The sequence below is a fragment of the Arvicola amphibius genome, chromosome 1 (genome assembly GCF_903992535.2).
Source record: "Arvicola amphibius chromosome 1, mArvAmp1.2, whole genome shotgun sequence".
In the NCBI taxonomy this organism is placed as follows: Eukaryota; Metazoa; Chordata; class Mammalia; order Rodentia; family Cricetidae; genus Arvicola; species Arvicola amphibius.
The window spans coordinates 140,952,219-140,965,574 of record NC_052047.1 but is presented as its reverse complement, the minus strand read 5'-3'; the positions used below and the strand labels follow the sequence as shown (position 1 = coordinate 140,965,574).

At 45.5% G+C, this 13,356-nt stretch overlaps 1 protein-coding gene across 3 annotated transcripts in view; it reads right to left on the bottom strand.

The window, feature by feature from the left end:
- Positions 1-8,406: 8,406 nt before the first annotated feature.
- Ppp2r2d (protein phosphatase 2 regulatory subunit Bdelta) overlaps positions 8,407-13,356 on the bottom strand; it is a 32,281-nt gene continuing 27,331 nt past the window's right edge. For all 3 annotated transcript variants that reach the window (XM_038315001.1, XM_038315007.1, XM_038315016.1), the window contains 2 exons: positions 12,094-12,355; positions 8,407-9,191 (listed from right to left, as the gene is read on the bottom strand). In XM_038315001.1, the coding sequence (XP_038170929.1) occupies positions 8,912-9,191; positions 12,094-12,355 (542 nt within the window). In that variant the 3' untranslated portion in view covers positions 8,407-8,911. The remainder of the gene's footprint in view (positions 9,192-12,093; positions 12,356-13,356) is intronic.

Here is a 13,356-nt window from a genome sequence, read left to right as displayed (position 1 = left end):
AACCCCAAATTATGACATGGAGACTTATTACTATCCTATTTTCCTGCATCCTCTGCCTGTCTGGCTGGCTCCTGGCGTCTCCCTCTCCTTGAGATGCCTCCTATTTATTATCTCTGCCAGCTCCACCTAGCCTTCTAATGTTTAGCTATCGACTGTTCAGCTTTTATTAGACCAGTCACGTGCCTAAGGTAAGTAAACAAGGTAAAACAGCAACACATCTTTACAAGTGCAGCATAAACAAAACATCTTCACAAACAAACATTTACAAATACATCTTTACAAATTAAATGCAGCATAAACAAAAGCAGGACATCTTCACATAGTTAAACAAATGGAACACATCTTCACATAGTTACAGCAATATTCCACAACAGTCTGGTCTGCATAGGAAAGTGCCATCTTAACACAGACTCAAAACAAGCACAAGAATATGAAACTATTTAACCCTCTGAGGTTCCTGTGTAGGACAAAGAGGCTGGTTCATGAAGCCCTGGCACAAAGGAGCATGGTGCTAAAATAGAAGGAACTGATTTATTATTCCCGGGACATAGCAAATGAAAAATGCAAACAAAACACGACTGTTCAAAGGGTGCTGAAGCTGAGTGATAGAGGAAGTCTGATAGTGCTAAAGCAGGTTTACTCTAGTTTCTGATGGGCGTGTACGTTCCCTCTCCTGGGCCTCTGGACGAGTTGATGGACAGGACAAGGAAGAAGTGATGTAGCCTAGTTCCTGGGTCCATCAAGTTTTAATGTGGGCAGCTACTTTCTGTTGGGGACCCCAGACTCTGCTGGGAAGAAATCAAACTGCCTAGTGGAGAGGCTTACCTGCAAGCCAATGGCTGGGAAGCATGCTGGCCAGCTCACCCTGCTGACACATCCTGATGGTCTTCTAGCTCTGATGATGCCACCTGCAGCTGAGCCCACATTAGTGCTCAAACCAAAGGAAATACTCATCCTTAGGAGGAAAGAGCCAAAGATAGTTTAGCACATTTCCTCATTTGTGTCCAAATCTGAGGTGAACAAGCCAGAAGTGAATGAGATGTGATTGTATAGGAAGAAGTGAGTGGCAGGCAGGTGGAGTGGGCTGATAGGAAGGAGTAGGAGGGGAAGGCAGACATGAGCACACAAGGGCACTTCACTGAATGGAAGAGAGTAACAAATGCATGCTGTGGGGGCTGGAAGACAAAAAGCAGGAGTCCAGTAGCAGGCAAGTAGTATCTGGACTAGATTCTACAAGGACATAATAGTAAATAGGTGTTTTCTTGCTTCCGTAAAGTTTGTTTCTTATAAGGGAATGCATTGTGAAATTAGGTTGTATATAAATACTGAGTAAATGAGTTAAGGGTATGGGGCTTGAGAGATGGCTCAGCAGTTAAGAACATTTGTCTGATCTTGTACAGGATCTAGGTTCAGTTCCCATTATCCACATGGTGGCTCACCGTTGTCTAACACTTGTTCCACCAGATCACACACACAAAGTTAAGGGTAATAAAAGCCCAGTCTTTTACTTGTTTTACAAAGAAATCAGGCTGGAGTAGGCTGCTTGAAGCCTATAGTGGGATCTCACTGGATATCTGAAAGATGAAAGGAGTCCAGCCAACTCTGCTTAGGGCACCCAGACACAGTGACACTAAGGAGTAGATCGTACATTAGTGTCATACTCTAAAGAGAAAAGCCTGGCTCACTAGGGAAGTTAATAATTAGGGGAACTTGCCAGAAAGGAAGAGCTCAGATAGTAACCACTGAAGTCGGAGACACCTGTGTGCCATCCTGAAGGGCTCACAGCTGGCCAAACTGGGACCCTGTGGGCCACGTGAGTTGTGAGATAATGCCAACAATGTTTTCTTGCCCACAGCATAAAGCAGGTACCCTTTCAATTCATACATGTTTGGTCAAATGGGAGCATTCTTTCTAACAAAATTCCAAGTTAATATGAAAGGAGAGGATTATGGGAATGAAAAATTACTAGGCAAAGTGCAGAACTGCTGACTTTCCAATGGAAACCAAGTTATCTTGGGATAAGAAGAGATGTTCCGGGGCCGACAGGATGGTTTAGTGGATAAAGGTGCTTGGTGTTAAGCCTGATGAGTTCTAACCTGGGCCTGGGAGAACAGACACCTACAAGTTGTCTCTGACCTCCACGTACCTAGCACCTGTTTTTTAAAAAAACAGGTTTTTTTAAAAAAGTTGTTTTTGTCTTTTTCCTTTAAGTTACTCAGAATTGTAGCTTTATGTAAAGAAACTTGGTGGTTTGATGCTGAGGCCACATCAAGTTTTTTTTTGTTTTTATGGCTTTTGTCTAAAATACATAATTACAATTTAATCATTAGACAGAAATAGACAGGTCTAAATTTAGGAGAGTTCTATGAAACAGTTGTCGGTACACTTCAAAACTGTCAAGATTGCGAGAGAGAGACTGGAAGACAAAAAGAGAATGCACCATGCGCCAAAGAACATTTAAGACCCAGTCAAGCCAAAGCGTGGTTGAGAGACAGTGCTGCGCTGACACCGGGGAAGCTGAGTGTCCTGACATCTGTTTAATCCTTCCACAGCAAAACAAAGCAAACCGTGCCTTTTACTTACGGTGGTCCTGGGCCAGCAGCGTCAGAACATTTATGGAAATGTGGATTCTGGGGTACACGCCCTCCAGTCAGAGCTGTGTGCTTGAGCTGCTGTGGAGGGAAAGGAGAGGTTCTGTGAAGTGACAGGTGGAATTATGCTCACATAAAACTGGGTTGTCTGAAAATCCAAAGGCACATTCGAGAAATAATCACAAGGGTCAGAAATAGGGCAAGACCTTACCATACTCCTCTGACGGCCTCCACAGTCTATACAGTAGTTTTTAAAAACTTAAGAAAAAAAGCCCATCAGCCAGCTAGTGGTTGTACATGCTTTTAATTTTAAGCCCTGCACGAGGGGTGGGGAAGAGGCAAACTGGTCTCAGTTTGAGGCCAGCCTGGTCTACAGAGGGAGTTCTAGAACAGCCAGGGCTACACAGAGAAATCCTGGGGTTTTGTTTGTTTGTTTTGTTTTTTGTTTGTTTTTTTTTTAAACCAAAGAAAGAGGAGGAGGAGTGGGAGGGGGAGAAGGAAAAAGGAAGAAAAAAAAAACAGAATCTTTGCTGGGCGTGGTTGCGCACACCTTTAATCCCAGCAATCTAAACAGGCAGGCAGATCTCTAAATTTGAGGTCAGCCTGGTCTACAGAGCGAATTTCAGGACAGCCAGGATTATGTAGAAAGATCCTGTCTCAAAAAAACAAAACAAAAAAACCCCCCAAAAATCAAAAACAAAAAGACAAAAACAAACAAAAAACAAGTCGGGACTATATAGAGAGACACCGTCTCCAAACAAAACACAATACCAAAAAGAGAAAAAATGCATTTCTAAAACTAGGCAGTGGTGGTGGCATCTGCCTGTAATCCTACTTGGGAGAGAAAAATAGAGTTTGGAGAATTGGCTCGGCAGTTCTAAAAGAACTTGCTACTTTTGCAGAGGACCTAGATTTGGTTCCCAGCAGTCATGTGGTAGTGCACAACCTTATTTAACTCTAGTTCTAGGGACTGGATTTTCTCTTCTGATCTCATGCACCGGCATGTATATGCTATATAGTCACACACATTTCCTGGAGATGGAAGGATCACAAGTTGAAGCCAGTTTAGGAAACAGCAAGATACAACAGAAGATCTGGAGCAAGAAGCTCAGCTGGCGGAGTGCTCACCTGGCATTCACAAAGCCCTGGATTTGATTCCTAGCACCACATAAACCAGCTGGGGTGACACTCTGGGGGTTCAGTCATTCTTGGTTTACACAGTGAGTTTGAGGCTGGCCTGAGATAAAGAGACAACTCTAAAAGGGTTGGTTTCGAGACTGGGTCTCTCTGTGTAGCCCAGGCTATCCTAGACTTCACTCTGTAGATCAATCTGGCCTCAACCTCATAGATCTCTGCCTGCCTTTGACTCCCAGAGCGCTGGAATCAAAGGTCTGTGCCACAATGTCCAGCCATTCTATCCCTCCTCCACACAGACTCTTTTTGAGGCATGATTTCATTGTACATGGTGCTGGCATCAAACTCACCGTGAGCCTTTTGCCTCACGCTCTCAAGCACAGGCATGCTTTACAACACCCAATTCACCTAATGATCTGAAAGTATCACTGTGATGATGGAATTTGCACAGGCCACTGAACCTCTGCTCTGTGACAATGCTACAACCTGTCACTCTTGGCTGTGCTCTTCCCAAGGTAGCGTTTGGTGTAGGGGCCACTGTACAGTGCCCTCCAGCCACAAGAGCCAGGAGTCATGCTGCTCATGTCATGGCATGTGGTTTTATGCCAGACCACAAGCTTTGCAAAAATCAAAAACTTTCAAAAGTATTTTCAAACTGCCACCAAAGTCCCACTCATTTTACTTAATCGCCATCTCAAAAAGCTCTGACCCCATCACTTTGATAGCGTAGGGTCCTGTCATAGGTAAATTTAGGTACTAGTCTCCATTTTCAAAATGTTTTGTTTGTTTTTTGAGACGAAGTTTCTCTGTAGCTTTGGCACCTGTCCTGGCACTTGCTCTGTAGACCAAGCTGACCTTGAACTCACAGAGATCCGCCCCAGTGCTGGGATTAAAGGCATGCATCACCACCACTGGGCCTAGGTAGCAAGTTCTTACAAATGCTGCTGAGTCCCTAGAAGTGCTGTGACTGCACCATCCATGTCCCACTGTCACTTGACAGACAACTTTTGCCCTTCCACTTCTCTAGCCAGCACACAGCTATGCTGCATGCAGAGAACGAATGGTAGGCATCACCGTTGGGTATCTCCTCTATCTGTAATGCCCAAGGGCTAGCAGCTAGCTGTCACATTAGCTTGGCTCTTTAGACTTCAAAGGCATGGCAGCTGGGACAGGGCATAACAGCACCAGCACAGAAGAATGCTGGCAGGCACACAGCAGCTACCCACCATTCCTCCACTGGGTCTCACTATGCTCTGGGCTCCTACTGCAGGCCCTTAGCTAAGGAGAGCAGTGTGTGACATCTGACTAGAAGCCAGTTGCCACACTTAGCTCTGCACAAGACTTTCCAGGTATGGCAGGTGGGACGGGGCCCAAGAGTAAGAGCAGGAAACAGTGTCAGGCACCCCCATTCCTCCACATTCAGTAGCTGAGAGGACTGCCGCAGGACCACTGGGATGGTTTCCACTTGGCATGTTTTACTGCGACTTCTGAATGCAACCATCACTGTCCCGTCAACTGGCATGACTGATACATAACTGTGCTATAGAAGCACAGCTTTAGAAAATTTTTACTTTTTTTCAAGACAGAGTTTCTGTGTAGCCCTGGCTTGGCTGGCCTGGAATTTGCTTTGTAGACCAGATTGGCCTCGAAATCAGAGATGTACCTGTCTCTGCCTCCCAAGTCCAAGTGCTGGGATTAAACATGTGAACTACCACTGCTTGGCAGAAAAAATAATTACAATTTTTAAAGTGAGCTATTTTATTTTCTTTGTAGGAGGGGTGAGCCTGAGTTTATGCACATGCAGGCCTGGTACTTCCAGGGCACTGAACTGCTGAATCAATCCTCTGGAAGTGGGAGATAGAGCAGGTTGTGAGCCACACATGGGTGCTGGGAAGTAACTCACGGTCCTGCGCTCTTAACTGCTGAGTCAGATCTTTAGCCTCTTTTAATTAACTAAAAAAAATTGAAATAGGGTCTATGTAAGCCTGGCTGGCTGGAACTCAGAGATCCACCAGTTTCTGCCTCCTGTGTGCTGTGGTATGTGCCACCATGCTTAGGAACCCCCCACCCTCCATCGTCTCTTGTAGCCCAGGTTGACTTAACTGAACTCATTATCAGTGGATGACTTTATACTCCTATTCCTCCTCCACGTTTGTGGATTGCATTCCTTTAGGCAAAAACTATTCAAATGTACAGGGTGGTTGTGGTGGTGCACTTTTGATCCCAGCACTATGGAGGCAGAGGTAGGAGGATCTCTGAGTTTAAGGTCAACTTGGATTAAACAGAGTTCTAGGCTAGCAAGGGCTAGGCAGTGAGACCCTGTCTCAAAATAAAAACAATCCCACATGTATGCCAAAGACAGTGGTGCACTTGGGAGGCGGAGGCACTTGAGACTGTTGTAGTTTGATGTCTGCCTGCACCACACAGTGATGAGTGCCAGGCCAGTGCCACACAGTAAGACCTGTCTTCACCTCCAAAACAAATCCACATGCTTTCTCTTGTTTAGATCCTCAGCCCAGAAGCATAGCAATAAAACATTTGACAGAAACTGCTTTCTTAAAGGGAATATTCTAGAGAAATGCTAGCCATTGCAAGTTTGAATATAATAAAGACCAATCTAAATTTGAGAACTGTAGGATTCTTACCTGGGCATGGTGCCATGTGCCTGGGAGACTGGCGCAGAGGGGCCTCAAGTTTGAGGCCAGTTAAGAATCTTCTATGGATGCCGGGCGGTGGTGGCGCACGCCTTTAATCCCAGCACTCGGGAGGCAGAGGCAGGCGGATCTCTGAGTTCGAGGCCAGCCTGGTCTACAAGAGCTAGTTCCAGGACAGGCTCTAGAAACTACAGGGAAACCCTGTCTCAAAAAAACAAAACAAAACAAACAAAAAGAATCTTGTATGGAAACAGAACCAGACTTCAGAGAGGGCCTGTTGGTCAGAAGTGAGTCCTTTTAGCCAACACTAGTAACGGCATCAAAAGCACCTGATAACCTACACTACAGCAATTCAGGGTGTCCAGAGATGGGAATAGCCTAGACTCCTTGGGAAAGACCTTGCAGGCTCAGAGGCCTCTAACCCAGGGGGACAGCTGAACTCCCAGAAAGCTGCATGCTCACCTTTCTTCTGCCTCCTCTACAGGTGGATAACATGGAAAGTTTTCTAAACATCCAAGGTAAATTCAGGTTAACATTTAAATGCATTAACTTTTTGGTAGAACAGATGGCATATGAAGTCCTGCTGTATTAGGACTGATGCTGGCATTATCTCAGATAAGCTGCCATAGTCAAGATTTAGGACAGGTAGTGTGTGTGTGTGTGTGTGTGTGTGTGTGAGACAGTCTATGTACTCATGACTGTCCTGGAACTGTGTAGTCCAGGCTTGCCCCAAACTCAAAGATCTGCCTGCCTTTGCCTCTCTAGTTCTGGGATTAAAGGCATTAAACACATAGCTTTTTTCCTTTGAGGATGGGTTTCATGTATCTTTGGTTGGCCTGGTACTAGATACGTAGACCAGGCTGACCTGGAAACCAGGATGTCTACTCCTGTCTCTTTCTTGCTGGGGTTAGGGACATGTGCCACCATGCCCGGCAGAGTGTGATTACTTTTAAGATAAAGTCCCTTGGAGGTTCTCAGTCTCTAGTGCAATGTGAACGGGAGCAGCGTTAACATTAGTTCCCACGATGGTGAGGCGTGCTGGCTTTGTACAGATCAGCAGTCATCAGTACACCTATCTACTTCAGCCAGCTAGGCCCCGCTGCCAGACCTGCAGGAGCTCACTGATTGACCCTTACAGAAACATTACACACTGATATTTCTTGTTTTTCTGAAAGTTTCTCTGGGTAGCCCTGGCTGTCCTGGAACTCACTCTGTAAACCAGGCTGGCCTTGAACTCAGATTCACCTGCCTCTGCTTCCTGAGTGCTGGGATTAAAGGCTTGCATCATCACTGCCCAGTAAGAGTTTGTACTTAACTGTTACATTTTTTTTTAAACTTTTGCAACGTTTACTTTTTTTTTTTTTTTTTTTTTTTGGTTTTTCGAGACAGGGTTTCTCTGTGGCTTTGGAGCCTGTCCTGGAACTAGCTCTTGTAGACCAGGCTGGTCTCAAACTCACAAAGATCTGCCTGCCTCTGCCTCCCGAGTGCTGGGATTAAAGGCGGGCGCCACCACCGCCCGGCAACGTTTACATTTTTTAACTTTTACATTTCTTACCAGGAAATCTTGACCCTGATATCTAACATGTTTGAAAATGAATCATAGGTACAGGTGACATCATTTCCCAACTACAGCTGTTGAGTTCTACTGACATAGTATGAAATCCAGCAAGCATATAATCTTAGCAATATTTTAAAAGTATGCTTTCTTCAAAGTACTTAAAAAAAGTGCATACACACTAACTGTAGCAGCTCTGGGTCTACTTCAAACCAGGTGTTAATCTGATACAGCAACGCTGCTGCTCTTTCATGTAACTTTCTTTCTCAGGTAGACCCAACTAAGGCTTTCCAAGATGAGGTTTCTACAGAAACCAAGTGACAATTTAGAATAGTTACATTTAGAATCTGATGTTCTGTACAAACTTAACCATTCTGCCAAAGTCAAAAAGTTCTCAATTCGTTCCCAAAGTACAGCATTCAGAATAACTTCATTATGTGCATCTGAAACAAATAAAAAGACTGCAATGGCGTTTGGGTTTAAAAACACTTCACAGTGTGCTGTGTTTATTAAGTAGCTCCACAGAGGTGTGATGGCAGATACAGTGGGTGAGTAAAGCTGCCTGAGCCTGCTCGGGCGGATCCACGCACCAGTGGTGATGCAGTCCACTGGGGCTCCAGGGATGGATGGCAGAGATAGAGGGAAGAGCTGGAGAGAGATGGGATGAGCTTTTTATCCTCTCAGATGTTAGTTTTTTGGTCTATAAGTAAGTTGGAAAGGAAGGCTCAGACTTAAATAAATACATTTGAGTAACGGCCTTTATTGAACCAAGTCCACCGATTCAGCTTCGAGTAGGTTTTCCTCTCGGCAGCGGCACTCATCTCTCCCAAGACTCCAGCTGAGCCCCCTCTTCTCCTATGTCTATGGGAAGTGGAAGTGCATCACTATTCTCAATGGAGAGGACAACGCCTTTTCTGTGACAGGAAAACGACCGGCTTAACTATGCAAGACAACACTTGGTCCTCCAGTCAGCTTCCTTAGTTAATTTTGTCCTGGAATATATACAAGTTATTGGTGGCAGCTACAGCAATAATGCTCTCCATGGGGTGCCAGGCTGTGTGAAGGATCTTCTTATTGAAGTCCAAACTGTCCACGCTAATCTCGTCTTTCTTTCTCTTACCCCCTGTACATACTTTCCGGGGCTTCAGGCTGGCTCGGGGTTTGCTGTTTTCTCTTGAGGCTTCCAGTGTAACATCCCTCCGTGAGTTTCTATCAAACATTCTGAAGAAGTTGTTGTAGGACCCCGTCATAATGGCACTGTTCAAGAGAGAAAAGAGGGAACACTGAGTACCAGTGGAGCAAGGCATGAAGCACACACCCTCCCTCCATGAGCCCCAATTTCTCCACTATCAGGAAAGAAATGCAGTGCAGATTCTTCAGTGAACTTCATCACATATTTTCATGTCCAAGTAAAAAGTCATGGATCCATCTTTTTTTTTTTTCTTTTTTTTTCAAGACAGGGTTTCTCTGCAGCTTTAGAGCCTGTCCTGGAACTAGCTCTTGTAGACCAGGCTGGTCTCAAACTCAGAGATCCGCCTACCTCTTCCTCCCGAGGGCTGGGATTAAAGGCGTGCGCCACCACCGCCTGGCCTGGATCCATCATTTTAAATACATGCTTACGATGGCCAGAAGAGAGTGTAAGATCCCCGCAGTGGGTCTTACAGGAGATAGTGATATGTCTTACACGGGGGCTGGGAACGGAGTTCCTTCATCTCTCTTAATTAAACTGAAGAGAGGTGGGGGAGGGATGTGGAGGAGTAGAACATAGGAAGATCAGGGTAGGGGAAGAAAACTAACTTTGTCCAAGTCACTTTTAGTCTTAGCACTTGAGAGGCAGAGGTAGGCATATTTCTGTTAGTTTGAGGCCAGTCTGTTTACACAGTGGGTCACAGGACACCAGAGACCCTGTCTCAAAAAATCCAATTATCCCCGCCCCCCCATAAAAACTCTCTATGTCTTAGTCATTAACTGATAGTTAATTATGAGCCTGGAGCATCTCATCAACAAATTTAAGTCAAAACTGGTCATATGCTGGTCACGTTTCCCAATGGATAACTCAGTTATCAAACAGTGTGACTAGTTTAATTTCTAAGTTTCTTTCACAGCCAGGTACAGTGGATGGTGCACATCTGCACCCGGACAGCTGAGGCAGGAGTCAAAGGAACAATTTGATCCATGACTCTGGAAGGGGTCACTTTTACTTTTTATATTTTGGAATGTGTATTTGGTTTGCAAGTTGTTTAAGCACAGGTATGTCCATGTGTGCATGTAGGCCCAAGGCTGACAGTTTCTTCCTTAACTGTTCTCCACTTTACTTACTAAAGAGGCAGGGTTTCTTGCTGAATCAGACCGCTCTGATTCTGACTAGTCTAGCTGCCAAGCTTGCCCCTGAGATCCTGTGTCTGCTGTCCCTGTGGGAATTATGTTCCACTGTTGGGATGACGAGCAGCTGCCATACAGTGAGGACTTTTCCTCCCTGTTTTAAAGATAAGATCTCACATAGCATCATGCTGGTCTCAAACTTGCTATGTAGTGGAGGATGACCACAAATTCCTGATTTTCCTATAAATGCAGGGAATACGGCTATGTGCCAACACACCTGCTTATATAGTGAGTTAGATGCCAGCTTGGGCTATACAATACAGAATACTGTTTCAGCAAGCTCTCCTACTCCCATCCGGACCGCCACATCTTGCTCTCTTATTACTACATGGCTAGTGGTCTTTACAACGTCTAAGTTCTTCAAGTTACTACATTGCTCAGGGCTCCTTTTAGCTACCTGTAAATATTTTTACAGTCTGGCTAACTCTGCCCCAAACTCCACACCAAACAAACTCAGAAAAACCCTATGCACAGCTATTCTTGTTCATTCAAAACTACAGTGTAAACACAGGAATAAGTGGTACCAGAGGGGTTGGAGCTGAGAATTATGGTTTGATACACTCCCGAGACAGCACCTGAAAGTCCTCTCCATTTCTGCATGGAGCCAACGCTTATGAAAGGGCAGGAGTGGGGCCAACAGCAACTGCCACAAGGACTGAAAGCAGAGAGCAGCCAAGTGTTCTTCAGGACTAAGTATCTCATCATCAGCATGGTGCGAACTGCTGGGACACAAACAATAACGAGCAGCTGTCCTCAATTAGGACAAACAGTGCCTGCACCGAGGTGGGCCTCTACAGAAGTTCACGCTGCTTGCTGTAGCCCAATGACTGCATGCATGGCCTCTGAACGTTTAAACTGGCATGCTAGTTAATCTGTGAGCAGTCCAAGAAAAGGTTTGTTCAAGGATGCTCAGCTCTGCCCCGGGTAAGCATTTAGCTCTTTGGTGTGAGGTCTCCCACATCATGCACAGACCTCAAACTTCTACATGGGTGGAAATAAAGACACTCTGTAGGGATGAGCACTCGGGGCTGAGACAGCAATTCTGGTGTGTGAGCTCAACTATTACCTAAAGAAGTATTTGTATCATAGCTGATGTTTCTAGGTATTTATAGTTTTAGACTGCATCTTACTATATAGCCCAAGCTAGCCTTGACTGGTGATGCTCCTGCCTTAGCACCTAACTGCTGTAATTAAGGCCGTGTGCCACTATATCCCCAGTCATTATGTTGAAGGGTTCTTCAGTGTCTAGTCACTTAAATTCTCAACAGAAACTCTAGAAAATGATAACCTAAGAGAATCTGATTACAGAATCTGAAACATGATTTCTTTTGGGATGATTTCAAAGACCTCTCAGTAGCACTAAACAGTGTGATCTGTAAGGAATGTGCAGGAGATGAACGATGCAGCCTCAGACCGCAATGAGGCAGCATATGCCAGAGCAGGGTACAGGAGTGCTGTAGCCTAGCGGCTGTTTCTTAAACCTCTCTGAGCAGAGGCCTTATGGACTAATAAACGACTTCCTGCTTCCTTCCTTTTACTTCTCTATGTCATCATTCACCGAACACTCTACAACTATTATGAGCCACGGTGCACTGGCAGTGAGGAGAGGGCTGCTCAAATGACTGGTTTTCTTTACATACATCATGAACAAATAAAAGGAGAACACAATCCCATCCGTATTCTGTAACTGACTGAGATGCTCAGTCTGAGGGGTTTGCTAGAGATCCTGAAGGAGCCAGCACTTCTGGATGTCAGCCTATGACGCTGGCAGCCTCACCTGTCTGAACCGTTCCAGCAGCACTCGAACTTGTCAAATATGCAGTCATTCTCATACAAGGAGCAGAGCTTGCTTCGTAGGTACTCGTGTACCTGGTGGGTCTCGACAGGCCTGCCCTCCATGTTGAGGTCCCATACCTTCACCGACAGATAGTCTCTGGTCATCATGTAACGACCACTGTGGCTGAACTTGACGTCAGATATAGACGAGATTATTTCTGAGAAAAAGGATCTACTGCTGGGGTCTTCTGGCTCTTCAAAAACTGAAAAACAAAGTGAGCACTTTCAGCTACTGTGTTAATCACATGACTACCCTCCTAGAATCAGCAGGGGCGCCTCAGGGACCCTGGAGGACTCAGTGTCATCCTCATTCCCCTAGCTGTCTGGTTGTCTCCCCTCTACCATTAGTGCCTACAAGGTACAGGCTTTTAAATCCATGTAGACAACACGACTGCAGCTCTTGTACCCTCAAAGCACTGGGCTGGGGACATGATGTGCGGCTTATTTGCTCACACCACAGGAATAAATGTAGCACACAAGCATAGTGCTCTGGGCCCCTTGGAAGGGTCTGCTCTCTGGAGGGCACAGAGCTTGCAAGACAGCTGGACTGCTCCTTAACTTAAGCCAAGTAATACAGTAGCCAGCCACACAATGGGACTACTGGACAAAACCAGACAGCAATGGAGTTTGTCCACTCTAGGGAGTAGCCATGTTCCACCGAAATTTTAAAGAGCATCATTGCTCCCTCCATAGGACTAGCTCTGTCTGTAGCAGCTCAACAGTTCCCTTCACCTGGGACCCATAGCAGAGGGAGGTCTCCTACCCAAGTTACTGGATCTCCCAACACACAGTCATGCCACTGCCATATCATGCTTCAGGTTGGGAGATACATTTCTTTTACTTGAAGCTTCTCCAGGGTTTCCCTCATTCTTCTCTGTGTGGGAGTTTGTGATGTTTGCTGGCTCTACATACGACACACAGACTGGAAGCCAGCTAGTGCCAACACTAAGCATTTACTCAATTAGTCTACTGCTGACAAGGATAACTCTTTCTTGGACCCTGGAGTTCTTCAGTGAGGAACACCATCTGGAAGACCTGGGCTATATACACTGTAAAAGGAACAGCATTCTATGACACACTTCGGGCCTTAGGAGGAGCATTTCCCAGTGGACGCACTAATCAAGCACCACTGGTGCTGCAGACATTTCGTGGTGCCACCCTCCTGAGTGGCTGAGTGACAGTTGCTTCCCTGTTTGCTAAAGTG